The following is a 23427-nucleotide window of genomic DNA, read 5'->3' on the forward strand; positions in this document are numbered from 1 at the left end:
GTTTCGCGGGCTACAGTTGTTTGTAAAATACAGTCATTTCCCGTTGGCCTAGCCGCCCTCTACCCCTGCCATAGTTCGCTATGAAAACGAAAGAGAGCGGCCAGCTTTTCAAGTGCATCGCTGCGGAGTGTCCATTCCTGTTATTTCCTACGCATCCCTGACAACGGGGCCGCGATGCTGTCACGATCGCTGACTTTGATATCCGTAAGCAGAAACAGAGATATACATATATCTGCATCTGCACACGTCGAGGCGCGGAATACAACACGACGGTGCAGCGCTTTGGATATGCAAACCGGCGGGCAACCGTTGTAACTGAAAATCCGTGGCAAAGCTTTTGTTCGGTAATGAAGCCCGATTCTCGACGTTCGAGTGAGATCGTCTTGTTCTCCGCTCGACGATTCCGCGCAGGATTCACCGCGTTCCGTACGCAACTTCACCCAGTGTTAGATCGCAAAGCTCGATGCTTGAACGTCTAAGCGAGAATCGTCTTACGATTTAGGATTATTAAACCATATTTTTCTTCTAACGACGATTCCGAATTTTAAATGATTTTTGCTTGAATGCGATCTTCGAATATGTAAAAGAAAGAAAAAACATACTTTAAAACTGGAAGTTGATCTTTCTATGTCCTCGGGCTCCCTTAACGAGCTACGAGCTTAAATGCCTTCGCGTCTGACTAGTTATCGTTCGAACTACTAGCAGGGCTCCGGACGTCACCCGAATCTTCCATTGCATAAATTCATCCCTATTGCTTCGTACATGCACGACCATTAATCGCATTTATTACCAGAAATTCCGTCAATATTGCTCGAAACCTAACTTCTAAAACTACACAGTACACGCGTAACTACTCTCATTAAAATCAACGCGTGTTTCGCGGGTCGAAATTGGTTTCGCTCATGTTCCATGAGCTTAACCGTCAAACTTTGCTCGGGACGCTGGGTAACTGGAACAAATAAGAACGATCTCTTTCTTTTCCTCGCAACAAACGCGGAGAGAAGCGACGCGGGCAGGTGTTATCGCGGGGTGGCGAAGCGGTTGATGACATAATTCGCCGTAATTGCTGGAACCGTTACATCAGGCCGCGATGTTTCTGCCGCCGAAAATCGTCGTTTGCACTTCGTCCTTCTTTTCGCGGCGAGGGGCTTAATTATAACGGAGCTTCTTCAGCCGTGAGAGAGGGTGGGAGGTGCTCGTTACAGCGGCAGGCTTGATAACAAGCGTCGAAACGAGCGGGCGATCGTTAGAAAAAGCCGGCCACCAGTGCTCGTTGTTTCATTATCGTTATTGCCAAAATCCGGCCGCGGGTAACGCGATATTTAACGGCGTTGAGTAATATCGTCGAGAGCCGCGCGTAACCTTTTGGCCCGGCGCGCGGATTTATCGCGACCGCGTGCGAATGTCGCTAACGTAATTCGACGCAGGGCGTAATTAACGCTGCCGAGCGTTCGTACTCGCGGCGGACAATTTTCACGATCGATACTCGTTGGTCGGCGGGATCATTGGAGCGGTTTTGCGACTGGTCGACGAGTCGGTCAAAACGATAGGTAGACTTTTATTCAAGTGAATCATCGATACTCGAGTCGAAATTCTCTCGTTCCAATGGGCCTTTCCAACCTACGTTATTTTGTGTAGCTCCATATTCCGACTAAATGTGCCTCTCGCACTGACCTCTTGGACCTCTTCGATCTCTTCAACCTCACCGACTGGTGAATTTAATTCTAGCTCTGTCACTCAATCTATTCTCGATTCTTCCTTCGAAAGAACATGTTCTCCAGAGAAAAAACAATGGACGCGACAATTTCTTAATATCGAACGTTTTGTTTCAGATAAATTAATTTGGCGTGTAAAACGAGTAGGGTAAGACGCTCGGAAAATGAATATTTTATACATCTTGAGATTTTCGTCTCGGGACACCATCCCGTTCGTCGAATCCATCGACGAACTAAACGCGGCAGCGGCTGGCGTCGCGTTTCCACCTTAACCCTGTCGATTAAGGTAAAGACGATAGAGAAATCCCTGTGTATATCCCTCTTCGGGAGCACCGAACCCACCTATATCCGCCATTATCGAATTTATTTGAAATCGAAAGGAGCCCCCGCGATCAGGCACAACGATCCCCCGATAGGGGCTAAACTCGCTAGAAATTGAGTATCAATCCGTAAGTAAAGAGTCTGCGAGCAGCAGGGATACCCCGTGGGAAATGTAAGCCCCCGCCACTTCTTTCCCGCCTGCCTTCCCCGCGTCGTTCTTCTTGCCGGCATCCAACTCGGCCGCTATCTCCGCTCGTGCCGATTTCTTCTTCTTCGTCTATCTTTTCCGACTCCCGTTCTTGTTTCTCAGACGTGTTTCATGCTCGCTGACGCCATTTCTCCAAAAGAATCTCCCAGACGCAGCGTGAGTAATGTCTGTCGCTTGTCTGTCCGCGAGTCGTAAATAAAACGGGCAAAAGGGATCGGTATTCTACGGAAAGAAAAATCGCGTGTACCGTTATCCGTAAATTCAACATACGTGCGTATTTCTCGATTCAAATACGTAATTTCTATCTTCGATTTTCTTCGGACCGGTACTCCAAGTGTTTCGTTTATCGTGATCCAGGTTACCGATTCCCTGCGCTTAAGCCTAATATTCCAAGCAACTACGCGCCAACAATTCGTGGCTCGTTATTTCCAAACTCCCGTCCAGCTACGAGATCTCTTGTACAATCAGCAGGTGGACCGAGCCAAACTTTCCTCGTTAATTATCACTCATCGACATGTTTGGTGAGTTTATAATCACTATCGCTGCCTCCATCGGTGTTCGATGAAACGAAATACTCTCGAGTGGAACGAGTCGTGCACGAGATAGAACGACGAACGACGACTCGGGAACTCTTTAAGTCGGATTTCGGTGCGCGATATCGAATGGCCCGCGAGAGAAAAAGTTGCCGACTTATAAAAATCGCACGTTACAACAGGAACCAAGGAGTCGAACGCGTAGACTCGGTTCTGGAATTTCTCGAGACCCGCGGTTGATATCCATTCTGAAATTCGTCTGCTCGTCTTATCCCAGCGAAAGCGCGATGCACTCGCGAGCCAGGAAATATTTTATGTTCTCCGTACTCCTCCTCCGCGCCCTGCACCTTTATCCACCATTCTTTTCCACCTATTCATATTTGATGAGAGAGTCTCGACCTCCTCCCTTCGCGGATCCCTCTTTACCACGGTATCGCGAATCCCGCTGGCTTTAGGCGATCCCTTCGCGAGCAAGATCTTTGAGAAATTAAATCGTTTCTCTCATATAGATGGTAGGGATCCGTAATCATCGTTCAACTGGGATATCTTTACCTCTCCGCAAACACTTTTTTGATCGACGCTAAAGAATTGTTTCCTCAAGGAAGATCGATTAATTTATAGCAGATTTGTAACAGAGATCGCGCGATATCTTTTCAGTTTCGCCCGCAGTAGGGTAATCTAGTAATTCGATAGTTAAACTTTATCGAGCCCTCGTACATACCGCTCTCTCATCCGCCGATTCGGTCGTAAAATTTCGCTCCCTTACATCGCGGATCTCCGCGTCGCTCGAAACAGAATTTACTGCGCGAACTCCGTCGTAAAATTCGCTGGGTAGAACGAAATTCATAACTAGTAGCATTTCCAATATCTCGCTCGGATCGAAAGGTCTTACGAGATCTTCGATTACGAACAATATATAATGCACCCTGAAACGTTATGTCGGACGGCACGGTGTACAGACGCTATATTGGCACTAACGGCTCACCGTATACAGCCATACGAAACAGATGCCCCGCCTACCTAATATCGCTCACGGAACCGACCTCTATAACCCTCCCATCCATAGAGAATTCACCTGTATACATTCCTTCGTATATTACTCGACGGATAGTAAGCGCGCGGTTACATTCGCACAGACTGTGTAGGAGTAAGGTTTCCATCGTGACATCGGCACCAAATATATCTGTATCAGCGCTTTGGCAACTCACTCCATTTGGTACCTCGCGACGGATGGATCGAGTAGACTCGCGGAAGCTTTGATTCGCCCCGCTACCGAAGTATAAACAAGTTCCTTTTTTCAATTTCACAGGTACTCGTTCTGGAATTGGAACCAATTTTTTTATTTTTGGACCATTTTTTTTCCATCCAGCTCTTTTTTTTTTATCGTTTCGTTCGGTTCTCGTTTGCATTTATACACATTTGCGAAACGTTTAAGAATTTTCACGTCCCTCCTTATTCTCCTGTCGTAGGAGTAACGGAAACTAATTCGTCGAACGTACGAGCTTAAGGTCACCGGACCACGATCGATATTGATTCATCGGAAAAGTTGCTGCACTCGGCCAATAAATGCGTGAGAAATGGCTGGTCGGCTTGTATGCATTACGTGGAATCGGTGTGTTGGTACTAAAGGATATCTATTGTAGTGGTCGACGAGCAAGTGCGAGCGCGATATACTGGGCAGGTCGCCATGAATTTTGAGCATACACCGATGCTATAGTTGTTGGCTGCTCGAACCGGGCCAAACAACGATCGAACGAGTTTATCGGTCCCGCTGATTTTAGCCTGAATCCTTTTTTTTCTCGAAACGAAGTTCCAAAGCTCTCTCTCTCTCTCTCTCTCTCTCTCTCTCGCAAGACGCCCATTGACGAGCTTCTCGTGCGTTTTGTGCATTCGTCAGGTCCCGTTGTTGCTCGTTTAAAATCGATCACATTCTCCGATCACCAATCACATCTTCGTTGTTTTTCTGGCTCATTTTTAATCCTCCGGAAAAAGGACGTCGTGCTCACAGGTAACCCGGTTTGCGGAAAAAGGAGAATCTTCTGTCTCCGAGTCGAGACGGTACCTTCGAGGCAGAAATTAATTAGAGAGCGAAGAATACAATAAATGATTATATCGAGGAAGAAGATAGGCGGCAATGCCGGTGACGGAAACCGAACAGAGGCTGAGACGAAGAGGAAAACGAGACACCTGGAAAAGGCTGGAGCATTATAAAGGAGGATGCCAGAGTCGAGACTGTACCGGCATTAATGATGCCCTTAGGGCGTTCCGTCTTCTGGCATCTTCTTTGTAAATTACATAAAGAATTGTTCCCATTAGTGTAAAAATACATATATATACGTGTTTATACATATATCGACATATAGCAGATATTTATGTACGTATACGTCTATAGGCATATATTGTTTCGTGTGGGTATATATGCTCATATTATTACAAATAAGGACGAAAAACAGTGCGCCATTGCAACTTCGTATCGGTTACCGTTCGCCTCGTTATCTTAAGAAAATAATCTGCAAGGGCCGCTCGTTATAAAGTACGTCCCTTTCTTCGAGCTGCCTTTTGCGTTCCATTATTCGATACAGACGCGTATACGTGGACGCACACAAAGCTCGCGCGAGGGGATGATCGCAATATGGCGACAACGGAGAGAGAAACCGAATGTCGTTGTACGCCGCATTCCAATGGACGACGAGTACGCTTGGCTTATCAATGCATTAACAATTCATTTCCTGCTAACATGATAATTGCGTCGATTCGATCCGTTCGCCCATAGAAAATTAATACGATCATTGACCGCGACGAGGTGTTCGAACGCGGATCGTTCTCTTTAGTTTCAAAAGGCGCACGAGTATGAACTCTCCTCGAGATTCATTCGTTAAAATCTTCCATAATTTTGGTCAGAAAAATCTTTGTTACCGCTTTTACATTTCAGCCTGAACTTTCCTCTTAGAGTTTTTGGTTAATTTCATTTCCCGTCGAAAGACTAAAATTCCACCTTTTTATTCTCTCTTTGCGTTCACGACGAACGAAACGAATTAATCCCCGTGGCTCGAGCATCGACGCTACAGCACTGTCGCGTTTCAACCACGAAATCATACCGGACGTTAGTAAATCCTGGTCAGATAGCAGGACTCCCGGCCATCAGAACACTCCGCGATTTAATCCTTGCGCCGTGCGCGACGTAAAATAACACGAAATTGCAATGTCGTCGTGGTGTGGCAATGCACGAGGGTGGTCTCAGGCCTGGTCGACAGGGGTGAGTCGGGACCGTAGGTGGTGACAGGACTACGAGTCGGATTACTCGCGGCAGAAGTTAGGCGACTCCTGTCCAGCTCGGGATAATTACGTGAGGTGCATTAACGTGGTGTACGTACCGACTACATGTGTACGATTACGAGTGCGGTTTAGGTGAACGAAGTCTGCGCGCGCGCGAGCGCTCACCTTCCCCTCGAGGGCAAGTATGCGCTCGCTAACAGCGTCACGGGTCACGGTCGCGTTCGGTTTGCGTTTCGCTTCAACAACTACGAAATAATCCTTGTGCTGCCGTACGTCGTACAAGCAACTGTGGAATTCGGACGTGAACGAATCGGATTATTTTCCCGTTATTACGATTGCGACATTTGATATTTCGGACAATCCGCGTTCGACGGAAAATGGTGGAGGAACTTTGCGAAGTAAGCCGCACATCGTTGCAAGAGTTTAAGTATATAGTGAAAACGGTAATAGCGTACAAGATGTAGCTCGCACGGACTGGAATAGCAAACGATAGCGATGATGAAAATGATCGGTGAAAAATAAGCAGTAGCCCGAGGCCACGTAAGCGGAACTATCCTATTTTAAACCCTGTAAGCAACGCGCTTTGTATTAATTTATGAACGGCTAGTAAAGGAGCGGCGTCGTCCGAGGACGTCGTTACGATGATATACGCGTGCGAGGGGTGTTATTTGGATTTCATTACGTTCCGCGCGGAGCACTTCTCGCGAGTACTACCTCGTCCAATGAGGTCTCGAGATCCTGAGAATCTCGAGCACCCCGGGGGAATATCGCGTCACTTTGCAACCCGGTTGCCCGCTCGTCGTGCGATCTCGGACGTTCGTGCTCGTGAATGACTAAACAGACCGTGGACACGGAAGACGAACTGGCCGTACGCTGCGTCGTTTCGTATTCCAGTATCTGGAGTAAAACATCGAAGCTGCGTTTGGAACACTTGCGTTGCTCGCGACGGACAAATCTAAGAGTAAACGCTAGATACGAAATAACAATACTAGTTGCGGTACGGGAAATCAATTGCATCCCAACGAAAGAACGACAGGATTCGATTCCGATCGCGAACGCCACCCACCTGATTTTGTTCAACGATGGACGAATATGTTCGCGCCAGAATTGATCGGCTGTCGAACGGCCGCTCGATAATTTTCGCGACTGTGATTGACGGCAGAAATTTACTCGACTGCTCCATCTGCAAACTCGCGAATTCGAAATAAAGTTTACGGCTGTACGGTATGTAACTCTCGCTTTAATCGTTTCAGATATTTACGGTAATGTATGCATGCCGCATAATACCTTGTTCTTATAATATATGAACTTTTTAAAGTTGATATTTAAGGGAGTATGAATAAATCGATCGTCTGACACTTAGCTAATATACACTGCGGTCACCTACATCGAGTTCACTCATCCGATAAAGGTAAAATTGAACTTAAGCGACAATTATTCGTAGAACTAGGTCACTTAGGTTACTCAATATTCCATAAAGTCGCGAGTCGCTATAAAAACATAGGTTAATCAGCTATCCACCAGCCGACAACCATTTACTGCTATATAATGTCGAATCACTGCAAAAGTACTTAATATAAATCTACTACGAATTAAGACGACACGCCTTAGAAAAGTCGATCAAACCGGAACCCAGGAAAGGACGTTTTCAGTCTCAAAAATTCCGGATATCAGAGATCTCATTTACGAGCGCGACCTACATATTCATTTCGGTCCTGCGAATACCTATGTACTTCGTCCAACTCTTTCCAATTCGTACATCTGCGTTACTTCAGAACTTGTCGAATTAACAAATTCAATGTCTGGAATGGTATCTAGACAATTCGAAGTGCAGAGGAAGTCATCGTTTCTCGAATTGGTCGATGATCGATGAAAACTTTGTCGCGGGACTTTGGTAGCCGAAAGTTCAACGACGTCTGTCCTCTCGGTTTTTATCGCCATCGATTCCTACGGTCCGCCTTTCGGCCGTAAGATGATTCGGAAAAGCAACCCCCTCTACGACCCACTCGACGCCATTGGGGTTTACGATTACGGTTAAGTACAGGAGCAAAGAGATCGTATCGTTTTCCGAACGATTTGACTAATCGAGTGGCGGCGCGATGGAAAGTAACCGCGGCCGCAGCTGTGCGCATCCGGAGCAATGCCAGCACTTCCGGCTGCGGGAATTTAAACAAGGATCAAGCGCGGTGGCAGCCGCCAGTGTACCGGCACTCGCCGGCCTTTTCTGATAATGGCCGCGATTGTTTCAATTTGCAGCGCAGTAGGACTTGATTCGACGCGACGCGTGCAGAATCAAGAGCAAAGGTTTCGTTTTGAATCGTTATAAAATCGAGAAGTAATAACAGCTACAAAATCGAGGGGAGAACCGGTTGCAACTATAACCGGAATCGAAACTATAACCGTTTTCAATTCTCGTGTAACGTAACGGTATTAGCCGGTATGTAACGTTAGAGAATCGCCTGATGTTTTATAGAATAAAATTTTGCGAAAGAACCCCGATACGCGATAGCTCTTGCTGTTCGATTCACGGATGGTGGAACTGGAATTACGTGGTAAAATTAATCGACTACTTAACTCGATCGTTTGCAAGCGTCTCGCGGTACGAGCGCAATACGTTTCGCCGGAAAAGCCAGAAAATCGTAAAGGCAGTTGTTCGGTCCGACTTCGGTAAGCCAGGCCGAGTTCGCCGGTGTACTGGCGTCTACCCAACTGCAACATTTCGTTCGGAACAATCGCAATAATAAGCGGAAACGGCGGGACGGGACAGTATATGCGTGGCAATTGCTTCCAATCGAGTGGCTAATCATCGGAAACCAATGTAGACGGCAACGGCCGGCCATGCCCGAAGGGAAGGAAGCATTTTTTCGTGGCATCCGTTTTAAGGTCGAACCGATCTCCTCCGTTTTGTTCCCCCGTACCAAAGGCGATAAGCCCGAAGTCGCTTGAAATGCAATTACTACGCGTTATCGACGTTTATCCGAAGCTTCGAGAGCCTCAGCGAAAAAGTGAATGGTCGATCGAGACCGGATATCTCTGCGAGAGGGAGCAAGTGAAAAGGGCGAGAAGGGGGACGGGAGAGGAGACGCGAGCCTCGCGTCGAGACGCAATTAATGTAACGCGAAATTGAATTTCACGAGCGGAATTACGTTTCTCCGTGGTCGGGATAAGTCTGCCGCGCGGAAGAATACCCGAAGTTTATGAGACGAATACGAGGGAACGCGCAACGTGTCTACTTTATAGCGCAATCCTCTGTTCGTCTCCTCGCGCTCGCTCGTTCCGCTCGATACACTCGAAGCTACCTATTCCTGAGCTGCCGTGGCGAACCGACGTCGAAATAAAATTTTGCCTACGCCACTGTTCCAATATTGTGCGAGAGATATTTCAAGCTAGCGACCGCGCGATGCTTCGGCGTGTAGCCGCGGCGCGCGTACCCCATCGTTGCATTTATTATTCAGCCGTCTGAAACGTTAATAATGTCAGTCGGTGGCGTTTAATTTCGTTTCGTTGAATCATGGAGCAGAACTACATCAATATATATATACGTCAAACGAGAAACGATGACTCGAAATTTCATAACGTTCATCTATATACAAAAGCAATGGAAAAAGTCTGTATAATACTACGATTTTGCCACCCTTAACGAATTCTAAGCATCGCTTGACACAAGCGTTTCACACGCCCCGTCGTTCCAGGTTTATTTCGAGCGGTATCTCACGCGTCGTTGATATGCGAAAACAACACATACGCGTTGACAAAAGCGTCAAACATCTATATCGAGACCAGTGACAAGCATCTCGAATGTACCCGCTAAACACAGAGCGATTCACTTTTTCATTTTTCGTAAAATAAATTTTGTTCGATAAGCCAAGTTTTATCATCCATCCTAGACGCGAAGGGAGGCAACAACAAAATGTAAACAAACACGGTACAGTGGATGTTTACATTCCCAATTCCCAAATACGCCGGATAAATAAATACTAAACCTTAAAAATTAAAACTATCCGAACAAATATATCACTCGCTGCGTGTAGATTTTTCTGATCGTTTCAGTTCGTACGACAGCCTAGCGAACTTTGTTGCATTAATATTTTTTCGTTCCGTGTCTCTCGCGGCGCAACCTGCAAAAATGCGAAGAAAATGGGTAGGAACGAGGAGAATGAGGAGAAGACGGAGAAGGGAAACGGAACCGGAGTCAGAAATGCCTCGACCGAATTTTAATACCGAGGCCTACGGTTCTATTTTCATCGACGATCGCGAGGACGTCGACCCAGAATGCCTCGACAGAAAGGGTCGTTTATTTCCTGACAGTCATTTCCTCTTCTTTCAGGAGGGAATCGGCTCCCTGAAGGTGGTGCCCGGAGGGATCGAGCTCAGAGGTCAGGCCGCGGTTCTCGATGCCCTCGTGGCCTCTAGCCTCAGATCCAGGCGAGGAAAGAATCTCTTCCTCGAGTCGTGGAGCAACTTCACCGCTTCGGCCAGGTCGCACGATGGTCGGCTACTCGCGCGACTGACAGTTGGTGAGACCCACGAAATTTCGTACAGTTTCATGCATACACCTGTTTGCCGCTTCAGCTTGAAATTAATGCGTAATCGATAGTCCAACTTTGCTCGATGGATAAACTTTGGCAATGTTAGGCTTCGTGCGTCAACTCGTTTGCTATGTTTTAAACCTGCTCAAACTTTTGTGAACTCAAGAATCCGTCGTTTTAACTTACCCTTCCATATCAACAATAACTAATTCATTACGTTAAATAATCAACGAACTTCGTTCCTTGAAAGATTCATACAATGGATGAATTCGCTAATTTTGCTAATTCTACATGTTCGAATCGATTAAGTAGGTCGTATAATATGTTAAATTCATAACAAAATTCGAACTCCGCAGTTTATTCGAGCAACAATAATTTTAAAATCAATACAGAAATTACTGAAAGTATATGTGACGGCTTGCAGTTATTTTAAATCGTTAAATAGTTGAAATTAGTGCAACTAGCAAAATACAAGTATAAATTCAGGTTTCAAAAAAGCAATGGAACGCGGCAAATAGTGACCTCGTTTTTTGCTATACACGTTGTTACGCCTGAAAAGAATGTTCTAAATATCTCTATTATTTTTTGAAAATGTAAAAATTCTTTCAAGGACAGAGACTCACACGCCGACACAGCAATTACTTTCCTCAAGGTTTCTGTACTTTCAAAGCTCTCAAGGTGAATGAATATATTTTTTTTTTTTCAACGTAACCACATATTTTTTTCTGTGTACTCGTAGGAAACAAAAGGAAGAATTCGAATATCGATAACATACGACTGTGTGTCGTTTGATGTGTCTGTTAATGGACACGAACATTTCGGCCATATCGGTTTTACACTACGAAACAAAATCGCGCAACAATCTCTGAGATAAAGACCGTGGTACAATGTATTACTGTCGACGACAATCAGTGTTTTAAACGGTCTCGGAGATGTATCCGCCAAAACAATAGAACTCATTCAACTCGTTCCTTTACTCTCCAAAAAATACGTCACGAACCACGAAGCTTTGTCCTTGACAAAATCTCTCTACCTTAAGGAGCCTTAGAGACGTTTAAGCATTCCGTTCTGGATGCTTCACTCTATACCGAAATTTATAACGATACAAATTAAATTTCAACGCTGCACTACTTGTCCTTCGTTCATTGCATATTCAGCTTACCTCGAGTGATATTCTACGCGTTCCTCTACAATACCTTGGCTCAATTGCATCTCGGGGCTACCTTTCGAATTACCTGTACTTCGATTGACGTTCGTTCCATCCACGATTATTCCGTGTCCCTTGGAAGAATTTCATTTTTTTTTTCCGTGTCAAGTGTGGCAGTCCCAAAGGAAAATGCTGGACGGGTGTCCTTTGTCCGTTTCCAGGCGAGGATCGCGTGGACTGTGTGTCGAGAGGCTTCCGAATAACTGACCCTCGAGGAGGAATTCTCTTCTCGGCGGACAGGGAGCAGGTGGAGGTGGGAGCGGAAATGCTGAGGGTAACTGGCGACGGGGGTGCCGTTTTCCAGGGCAGCGTTCAAACGCCTCTGGTCAGAGGGGAATCGGGCCGTGGTCTCAGGTAATCGCACAAGAGAAGAAGAATTTTCTTCCGTTCCCCCGTGGAACAGAAATGATTCACTGAATATTTCAGCGTTCATGAATATCACAGCAAACGCACCTCCGGTCGAACATAATGTCCCGCCAATAATCGGTATTTTCGTCCTGTTTTTATTTCGGCGACGTTAATATTAAGGATACCGTAAATTTAACAGCTGTTTATTATTTGTCTAATTTAAAAATCGTCAATCGCCAAACGAACGATAACTGTTCGCCGCGTGTAAACGTTGTCATTGTCAAGCGAATGTCGCTCTGCTCGCTGAAACGTCTTCAAAGTGTCAACGAAATTGGCAATCGACGCGATTCTTCGCATACGAAAGCAATGTATAACAATAGAAGCAGTCGGAACCTCGGAAGAACGAGGCGGTTCGCAAGGAACGACGTACCGATTCCGTGGTTATTGATAGTGTCGGGCAATTTACAGATGAATTTACGATTACAATAAAACTTTGCTCGCGCGGAAAATTATATTCATAGGATTGGATTTATGCCAGAAATGAAATACCGAGGATTCCTGGGCGCGGTGGTGGGGCTGCAAGCAATAGGTTGACGACGGGGACGGGGGTGAGAGTGTATTGGAAGAAAGGCATGGTCGAAGACGCCGCTTCACCACTTCTCAGAAAGGAGGATCGATTACTGCGAGTCTGACGTTGCAGCCGAATGGATGCCGTATTATTTTGTCGCGCGATATTGCGCGCAAGTTGTCGGGCATATTGGTATCTTTCCAAGCGCGACTGGAACGCCAAGCAGATTTCTCCGCTTCCGCGTTCGGTAATTGGGAGTGGCGTGAGAATTACACGAAACTTTGAAACGTTTGTTTCTCGTTCCATTGACTCTTTGAAGAAATCTTCATTCGCCTCTTGGTACGCAACAAAGTTTCCGTGCAAATGGAACGTAAAGATTAATTGTTTTATGTTGACAGACTCGAGTCGGCGACCAGATCCCTGAAGATCAGCGCGCCTCAGCACGTGGTGATAGAATCCTGGGCCAACGAAATATCGGCATCCAGTCTGACAGATCTCAAGCTCCAAAGCGTCCACGGTGCCATCAGACTGGACGCAAAAACGGTGGTCATGAAGGGCTTGAAAATGGCGAATCCCAGCCAAGGACACTCGTCGAGAGACCAGCAGCAGCAGCAACAACAACAACAGCAATACTCTTCCAGGGTGTCTTCCCATCAGAACCAGAGAGAGACAGCTAGCTATCAGTTGTGCGCCTGTGCCAACGGCAAACTATTTCGCGCCAGACCCGAGGGTACTTGTCAAGCCGACAAATCGATTTGCTAATACGTCGAGATTTCTACTGAAACGCAAAGAGGCCGACACTCGCGGATTCTCAAGGTCGGCCAGCGCCGACAATTCGAAGACAAGTTTTTCCGTGAAACGCGCAACGATAACGGACGAATCCCACCGCATTGAACTGGGGAGAAACTGTGTCGCGGGAAATCATAGATATTCGAGCAGGTGACGGTGTACGGTAGTCAAAGTCCCGAGATCGCCCGAGGCCTTTCGCTTTTCGCTGGTGTTTCCTTTCTAGAGCAGCGCAGCGCTGTTCCTTCGCGCAGAGCCACGTTTGCTCCGTTGGAGCGCTGGACCTAATCGAGGAACTGTACGCTCTCGTGCTGGTAGTAGGCGTCTCGTCGAAGGACACTCGAAACTCTGGCCAAGTTGACCCGGGGAACGCGATTCCCCGAGGCTAGCCGCGAGTCGCATGTATGTATGTGTACGTAGCATTGTCGACGGCGCCACTCCGTGATGTATATCTTGTATATCAATAAAAGTGCCCGAATATATCGGTAGGCAACGGATGATAATCGAATCATCACCTCGTTCCTGTCTGTCCCTGCTCGTTAGGCCGAGTCCGTTTCCCCGCCCCTGGTTTCTTTGCGCAAACGTTCGCGTGGCCAGTCGATAGGCAACGATTTGCAGTTCCTTTGACCCCCAAAAACGAAAGATAGAGCGTGTTGTCGGGCGGAACCTAAAGGAAATACGAGAAATAGTGCCCGTGCGTACAAAGCCTCTTGCGAGCTGACTGTAATCGAGGTGGGCGTAATTGGCTTTCCACGGTCAACTTATTCTACAGCCACGGATATAGTTTCTGGCAACGATGCCTTTTCGCTCGGTTCCGGTACGCCGATTAGAGAAGCATCGCGATTAGAGGAACGTTTATTTTGAAGTGTGTTTTACGGTAATGGGTGAAGCGTGTGTAGTTACTGTAAAGGATCAGGTTGTGATCCAGCTTGTACGCTGTACATCGGCCATGTCCATCTATTTATGTATGTGGCAATAAAGTCGTTATTGTTACTATTATTATTAATCGCAGTACCATTCTTTCTTTTATCGACAGATCACGTCACGGATGAACGCGAGACTATGAACCAGGTACGTATCGTCGTTCGTCGTCCAACTCTCGAGCGAACCGTCCAAGTTTCGCTAACCAACGAATTGGCGCGGTTAATATCGACGAACACCTTCGGATGGTATAGGTGGCCGTTCTCGGCATTGTCGGCGCATTCGCGAGCCAACGGCACGATAAGCGATAACAGGCGCGAAATTAGGCGAAACGAAAATAGTTTCGAGAGAAGCCGATCTCGCTACATAATATAGTATATGTCAAGCGAGCTGACAGGTAGCAGGGGCAATCTCACCTAGTAGCCCCTTAAACGGTTCTGACGGCAAGGTAATTTTCTCGGAATTCGAGATTAAAATTGCATCCAGCCTGGAAGGAAACAAAGTACGGCTCCAGCTACGCTGGCAGGAGTTGGGATAACGGCAGACGGGGGATGGAGTAATCTAACAAGCAGGCCGGAGGGACTGTGGGCGGTGTGAATTAGCAGCGGCCAAGCGAAGAATACTCGCTGGTTGAAAAATGCTTCTCAGATCCCTTTGTATTACCCTAATACGAAGAGGTACGGGGAGCATGAGTAGGAACAAGCTGAAGAACGGAGAAAGAGCTCCAATGAACTTGCTACGCTTGCTCTCGTAACAGATCCTTATAGGGAATAGGTACTTTTGGACTGTCGCTCGGTCGAGCGGGTAAACCGCGAACAGAACAAACCACCCGTAGTCTTTAGCCTTCTTTGGCCTTCACTCGAAGGAAGCTATCTCGATAACTTTCTAATATCAACATTGATTTTCGAACCAGGTCTCGATCTAATAGCGGACAGACTACAGTCGGGTCAACGCCGTCTCACCGCTCAAGGCCACTTTAGAGTTATCCCTATTGCACGGATTTGCGGTCAGAGAAGTGGACTTTGGCGGTAAATCGGGTTCGATCTGACTATACCATACAACCTCGGTCGCTTCTATACCCTCGACTACGCACACAGTCCTCGCAAACTTGCGCCATGTGCCCCCTCGCGCTCGAAACCTCAGGTGCCGATAGGGTCCGTTAATTCACAGCTATTTACCGAATTCCTCTGCGTGCACAATTCTCGATCGTCCGCGAAAGGACTGACTAGTCGCGCTAAAAGTTTCCTGGCACGAACTGTCTTAAAGTAATAGCGGATAATTAATTTGGAATCTATTCGGAAACCGTCAGTGCGCCCGAACCGTGGTCTGATTAATTAACCGGTCGCTTTGTTTACGTAGTACGGGACTATTACCGAGTACTTTGCCAGTTAAATTACTTGCACCGTGCTCGAGTGACGCGACACGATTGCAGTTTTCTGTCTACTCGAGGTAAGGTTGCTTCTCTGTTTCGTTCACCCCGCGAAACTTCTATCTCGGCGGGGGATGAGAGGCGAGCAGCGAGTCGATGCTGGAAGCGGCTGTCAGATGGATTCTGTGAAGCGTGAAATTGTTGCTCGGTGTACTGGCGCGGCCGATAAAGCTTTAAATACGAATTAGTGGCACACGTGCCACGCGAAAGCTGGCTTCGCGCTACGTCATCCTGGACGTTTCCACGCACGTGGTATTCGGGACGCGTCGTCTCTCCGGTATAATTAGTACTCGGTTTCCGGGGATGTTCAAGGGGGACAGTCGCGTTCGGTTACCACCGATATCGTAATTAGTTTTACCCCAAACGGACCTAGCTAGGATTTTGTTGAAAATTCCCCGTTTCGATCGTCTGTTGGCCCGTTGCCAGGGAAGAGATTTATCGAGATCGTGAACGCGAACGGTTGAAAGAAATTAGCGGCGGTAGGGATGCGTTTCGGTGGCACACGCTTAACAAGGGGACAACGGTGATCGCGAAACGATTTGCGTTCAAATAAATATAAAGGGTAAGTTAGGCTAGAATTTAGAATCCAGAAAACTGTCGGTCCGGTGTATCAAAACTCGCTCGATCGGTGTAACGTGACACGAGTAAAGGCAAGAATTAGAGACAAAGAGAAACAGTCGGAGACGTTGGAAGGAGAACTCGATGGAGGATCCCAGAGACCGCGCTAACGTCGCCATTGCCTGGCGTGTTTGTTTAAAGTGTAAATGCAAATTACGGGACCGCTATAACAGGTTGTTGCTTGGCGAGCAGGGTCGGAGTACGATGGAAGGGTGGATCGTGCAAACGTTTGCAAGGTAAGGAGATTGCCCCGGCGGCGGGGAGACGCTCGAGGCTCGCGAGTAGCTGTCTCGGTCGGAAGTGAAGGAATTGTTTGAAAGCGGAGGTTGAAACACTCGCGCCTCAAGGGTTCTCGCCTCGATCAAATCCGTCGAATAGATAAATTACTCTCGCTTCTCTCGTAACGCCGTTAGAACCAGCGAGTCTGCGGTCGGCCTTGTCGCAACCCTTAGAACTCGATTTCGGGTAGGTGTAAGTACTCGTCCAAAAATAACATTGGATGGATATATATTTTTGTTGCAGTTTTGCGAGAATAAATCAGTATAATTTCAAGGTCTCACTTTGGCTTTGTTCGAGACCTTCCGATCAATAATTCTGACGAACTCAACTGTTTCGGTTATTACTGTCGCGCAGAAGATGAATTTTGATAAATTATTTTCTGTTTCTTAAATATATTGCCTCTGCGGAGGATATAAAACCTGAGATCTTATTTTAGAGGGTGATTTTCAACTTTCGATTCGTCGAATCTGCGACTGTCACATTGTCGCGTGAAATTCGAAACTTGTTCCGCTCGTTTCTGGCATGCTACCTGCGTATGTGCTCCTGCGAGCTCGGGGCTAAATGGGACGCGTTAAAAAATTCACGGGAAACCGTACATAGCGTTGTTCAAAGGCGCAGAGTTTGGGCCAGGAATAACGATAAGTCGAGCCATTGGAAATTTCACAAGGACGGTTTTAATCACGCGAAGAGGAGCGCGAATGAATTTACCACGAAATCGTGTATTCTACCCGTACGCGTTCGCCGCTCTTCGAAATCGACGCAATACCCGCCACAGGCGTTGAGCTCTCCGACGTGAAACATTAACGAGAACGGTCGAACGGTCCGATCGAACGCAGTGCTGCTAGCCGCTGCGAACACGAGGTTTGCTCTAGGTGTCCGAACATCGCTCTTCGCTAAAAAATTTAAGGAGTCGACAACACGATTGAAAATTCAGGACCCTCGCGAAATGTTCGCGAAAGTGAAACTCGATCGTCCGATTGAACCAGCGACAGGGCGTGTAGCATCGATCGTTTATCCACCGAGACCGGTAAACCTTTTCGGGCTGCGTTAGGATTCACTCGTGGCTTCGACTTTCCTTTGGTCGAGAGTTCGCTAGAAGGCCACCCGTATACCAACAAGACAAGGGGTTAAGGTAGACCTACAGAGTATTAAAAAATAAAACGCTTCGGCGGATTTAACTCGTATATAATTTATCCAAACGAAAAACCCGTACTCCACGTTGCGTACAATTTGTTAGAATTTAACAACGATCGGATTTATAGCTTCGGAAGTATCTATCGGGCTAGTTTCCAACGCAAACTTGTTAGAAAAACACGTTTAAAATTTCACCGGTTTGCGCTAAACGATATTGCACGCCCAGTGAACAAACTTCTACCTCTATACCAATTCCAAATCGAAGGGATACTTTTAAAAGTTCCATTTCTAGAAATTGTATAAAATTTACATTTCTAGACTACTTTGAAAATCAAGCAACCCCACGAATTCACGCTGCATAAATTGTCTGTCGATGCCAAGTTCGTAAGTTATGACGATCCTGATTTGTTTTCAAGGTAGTGCTGCACCGTACATACATAGAAGCAGGTATACCTGGACGACGGGCACTTGGACTATAGGATAGTGGTTTTTACCACCTCTGTTCAGACTTCTACCGACTCTCGCGCGACGGAAAGTCGATAGCACGAGTGAGTTCTCAGCCTGAAGTCCTAGAGATCCAGTCGGGCTCGAGCGACCGCATCGCAGCTACGCTTACTCCAAAGGGATTGCTCCGCGGTGACACGTGAACCAGAAAAGGGGAAGGGATTCTCGCGTACGGTACAACCGAGATGGTCCTAGGAGGACGGAGAAGGGACGTTCGGTGGGCAAGAGACACCGTAATGGCGGCTAAATTCCTGCAACGACCGGATGCAATTTAATGCCAGTCGTCGTGGCGCTATCATCGCCTCGCTGATGCAATATCTTTCGAGTTTCCGGCGTCTAGTTAGCGCGGAACGAGCTGTTGATAAATCTCTCCCACTTCTGCTCCCCTGCCCCCTCCCGTTCGCTACCACCTATGGCTTTTCACCGACTCCGCTACCCAGTCGTTCCCCTACGTTCAACCACCCATCGTGCCTCCCCCGTTACCTCGGTATGTGCAGGCCATTTCTCCGGAGCGGAATTACATCCCCCAAATTGTAATTTTCTCGGGCACCGCTCTCTGCCAACGCCCGCATTATTTCCCCGTCCCTCGCCCCATAGCTAGGGCACCGACACCCCATAGCACCACCGACAACGAGCTCGTTCCCCGTACCGCGCGTTCTCTTTCCAACGGTGAAACGCGTCGGATAGGGGTAACTTCGCCCCGCGCGGAACGACGTCGTTCCCTTCGCGTGACACGTGTCTGCGAATGAGCGTCGATTTCCGGTTGTCACCGGGACTGCTCTTCCCCGAGCTCTGTTCGCCCGAAGCGACAGAACGGAAAGGTACATTAGTCGTCGCGATCGATGCTCGGAGACAGAGAACAGTCGAACGGATCAGTTCAAAGAACTAATCGATCGGCCAGTGACGTATTATACGTCGCGTACAGTTACGAATACGTTGCGAACAGTTTACCATGTCGATACGTTCGTACATCAGAATGTTTATTAACGCAGCTGCGTGGTATGCTTCGCGAAAACAAGGGTGAACAATCTCGTAACGCACGAGCTACGGAAAAAGAGACGTTAAGTAGTCGCTAAAACGACGCGGTAGCTAATTTTTCCCGGAAACGCGATTACAACGTCGAGCGAGCACGACCGGAGCGAGTGGTTTTTTCATGGACGAAAAGTCAGGAGTAAAGCTAAGAGAACGCACGAGCGACGCGACGCAACGCAACGGTGCTTTGACAAACTTTGGCAGAGTCGCAAGATTAAACTGATCTTTAAGCATTACCGGGAACGAGAACTTTAACGACGACGTTAGGAAATTAATTATTAAAGCTCGCCCGATAATCGTGCTTGAGCATAGAGTAGCCCTTATCCCATTTCGGTCTGACTCGCTGAGGTTAAGGGGCAAATTGTATCGGATTACCTTCTGGCTCGCTCGGAAGGAGCACTCGACCGGGAAAATGAACGTTAAACGAGAATGCCAAACTCGTGAACTTTCAGCATTTTGTCCTGTCGATGGCATTCCGCGTCATAATCTGCCCAACAAAGTCGCGACAAACAGTGAAAAGTATAAGCGAAACGATAACAGTATAATTCGTGAAAATTATTACTCACCGTTGTACGATAGACGATGACAATGACAAGTCTACTAAAAAGATGTTTGAATTGCTTTTATCAACACGAAACTATCCAATTTTATAAATTGGTTATTTGCTTTTCATTCAGTTTTGTTGGGAAGGTGTTTTATATTTTACTACGAGGGATAGAAGACAAATTAAACGCGATAAATCAACGTTCGGCAAACTCCTCATCGATTTCCGTATATAGGGTGTTCCGTTCTACTCTCTGGATGTTAGATTACGATGAATAAAGGTAGAATAAGCGGCAAGAGAGATACGTAACAAGCGTAACGATTCTTTCGCCAACCTTTCATGCGCCCAATTAACTTTTTTCTAGGTAGTAAATTGTTCGACGCAGACGTTAGAAGTATTAAACATTCTCGTCTGTGATCAGAATTCTGGCAGGGTACAGACGGTCATAACTGCATCGTATTCGAATCGAATCTCGCGCGAACGACAGAGCCAGATGGTTTTCCGAAACCATCTGGCTTTGAACGAGAAGAATTCGACGGGTATACGGGATTTTATAGCTATCTCACGACCACCGCTCCGTTTCCTGTGTTCACCTACACAAGTTTAATCGCGTCTGGATTGCGTCGGCCGAACGATTTAAAACTTCCGAGATAATTAACTAAGCTAATTAATGCGAACAGACGATACACCGACGGCACGGAAAACTGACAGCGTAGACGCCGGACGATACTCGATGGTCGTCGCAACTACCCTAATAAGTTCCTGGATATAAACTGGGAAACTTCGAACGAACGGCACACGGTGCTGCCATCAATCATTCAGCTTGGAACAAAACGTCAGGTTTTTTTTTTTATTAAAACTGATAATTCGTACTCTTCTAGAAATTGACGACGTTGATAGTGTAACAATTTCTATCGCAACACGCATACGATCTTGTACGAGACACCCGTTAACAGAACGTACGTCGGCAAGGGTGAGTCGTACCGAACCCGAGGCTACGAGGACGTTAACGGCGTTATTAGTCCCATTGCGAGAGCAGGGACGAGGAAAGCGCGGCGAGGGGAAGACGGGAAGAGCTGCTCTCTGAAATCGAGCTCGATCGTACTCGATCAATCAAACGGAGGCAAATCGAGTCGAGGGAAAGAAAATGGTACGCGGACGGAAGCGACTGAGGAAAACGAAAAGCGAATCGAAGCAGTGGCAGAGAAAGAGACAAGATGAGAGGCGGGAGAAACATCACAAATCAAAGAAGCGGTGACAGTTAATTCATAACTCGCAACCCCGTAGCTCTTTCGAATTCCCCAGCCACCTTCGGCCCCTCCCATCACCCCCCCGTTTCAATCTCTACGCCCACGGCAGTTGCGTGCGACGTATGCATCTCGACGAACACCCTGTTCGCACCGATACATACCACAAGGCCGCATTGTTGCACTTTTGTTCATTCCCCTTCTTTCGCCTCTCGTTACCGTCGTCTTTTTCTTTTTCGGTTTTTTTTTTTCTTCGCTTTTACGTCAACGCTGCGTTACGCCGAGAATCCAGGAAAGATATTAAAATTGCTCCAGCGTGGAATTTTTCAAAGGGACGAGACACGCACGGCTGAAACAGAGGAGGATACCTCTCTTCTCCGGAAGAAAACGTAACTGCCCGATCGATTGCTAAACGAATAGATCCGTTGCGAAACTGAAAAATTCAAATTCAAATTCAAATTTCGTAATAATTTAAGCCCGTTTGAAACTCAACGCTACTCTTGCTTCGAATCGAACAAGTAGTACGAAGACATAACCGTTCAGACACGCTCGAATCGATCGAGAATAGTTTCCGAGCTAAACAAGTGGAAAGGGATCGTGTACGTTCAGACGAGCGGCACATCGAGTCAGCCGCAGCCGAAACGGTAACTCCGCGAATATTCTTCGTCGGCTGCATCTTCGATATATATTTCAAGATTAAACGAAGATCATTTGTTGGTACATATATTGTACGATTACGGAATAACGAGACGCGGGACTTACGACGAACAGCGAGCACGAATTACAAACGCACTTTTCCCTCTATCTTTCCGTCGATCTGTTTTACAGCCGAGAGTTTCGTGCTCGGTACGTGCGGCGAATGGGCGTTCGTAACTCATTTACATTAATACGGGGCAAGCACGAATGTCTATCCTTGGATATCATCGTCTACGATAAAAACGATGGAAATGAAATATACCAGATGGCTTTGCGTCGCGCGTACTACACGACGCAAACCGCAGACCAATTGCTTCTCGTGCGAAAATGCAACTTTATTGCGAAGTCAATCACGAGTTTTCCTTCCTGGACAAACCTTTGCGTTCCCAGCAGAGATTACAACCGATGGCACGACACAGGTCGCGTCTAGCGTTTAAACCCTTTCGCCTTTGATTTTTAATTTCTTTTTGTTTCAATAATTACCCCGTTATTTTGCGCGTAATCGAAGCAGAGAGATGAATTAAATTTAGTCGGATCATTTACGAGAGTGAAACTTATCTGTTCGATCGTGTTCTCGGTTTCACGAATTCGAGGATAGTCGCAACGAGGAGTACCACGGGGACGATCGTGAACCGGGTAAGAGGAACTCACCGCCATTGACGGAACGTAACTTTGGAGCAACCCCACTGACGATGCGTTTCCACGAAACGGAAGTTTCCGTAATCCATGAACCGGTAAGTAGTCAGAGCTGGCGTACCCCGTTGAAATATTTAACAGCCACTCACGAACCGAGGAATATCGAACAGTCACGTCAACATCTTATCCACGCTCGATGACGAAAATCGATATAGACCGCGTTCCTCAGACGCTTTATTTGCGGGTCGCTATGTTCGATTAAGGTGGTCTTTGGGCAAAATGCAGGTCATATTTAGTGTTCCTCCTTAATAAGAAAGTAGAACGACGGTTTTCCCGTTCGTGAGAAAGCGTCCCTAGATTCGAGTAATTTGACTAACGAGAACTCGTCGATGCGCGACTATCGATGCTTTAAAGGGCCTAATCGGCGGTTGATAGGGCAACATTATTACCTAACGGCTGGCCTTCGGACCGTGTTATTATCTCGGCCGGCGTGATTACGCACACCAAGAGCCGGCACCGCCTCCTTTCGATTCGCGGATTATACCGTTGCATCACGCCACCTCGCTAGGCCGATTCCGAGCTGTCGGCCTCGAGACTTGGACTAATAGACGAAATTAAACTTACCTCTGCTGGAAGGAAGACGGAAAGGAAGTGTACCGCGGAGGGGTCGCGCTGGAATTATCGTTGCCCGTCGTCGCTTTGATAACCGCCTGCACGATTCGAAGGAAAAGAAAAATAGAAATGTAAGTCGCGAGAAAAGTCGAACTCGAGTCACGACATTTGTTCCCGTAGCGACGAATCCGACCAGGGTTAACGCTAGGTACGATCAAATATTCGCGCGATGCGACGGTTGATTCTCCGGCAATTTGATTTAACGCGTCGACTGTAGTCTTCAC

At 47.1% G+C, this 23427-nt stretch overlaps 1 protein-coding gene across 5 annotated transcripts in view; it reads left to right on the plus strand.

The window, feature by feature from the left end:
• The window catches only part of LOC128887495 (zeta-sarcoglycan), a 137713-nt gene extending 123216 nt beyond the window's left edge, over window positions 1–14497 (plus strand). For all 5 annotated transcript variants that reach the window (XM_054143470.1, XM_054143471.1, XM_054143472.1 and 2 more), the window contains 3 exons: window positions 10381–10570; window positions 11951–12143; window positions 13104–14497. In XM_054143470.1, coding sequence (XP_053999445.1) covers window positions 10381–10570; window positions 11951–12143; window positions 13104–13467 — 747 coding nt within the window. In that variant the 3' untranslated portion in view covers window positions 13468–14497. The remainder of the gene's footprint in view (window positions 1–10380; window positions 10571–11950; window positions 12144–13103) is intronic.
• The last annotated feature ends 8930 nt before the right edge of the window (window positions 14498–23427 follow it).

The sequence above is a fragment of the Hylaeus anthracinus genome, unplaced genomic scaffold, assembly GCF_026225885.1.
Source record: "Hylaeus anthracinus isolate JK02 unplaced genomic scaffold, UHH_iyHylAnth1.0_haploid 11989, whole genome shotgun sequence".
In the NCBI taxonomy this organism is placed as follows: Eukaryota; Metazoa; Arthropoda; class Insecta; order Hymenoptera; family Colletidae; genus Hylaeus; species Hylaeus anthracinus.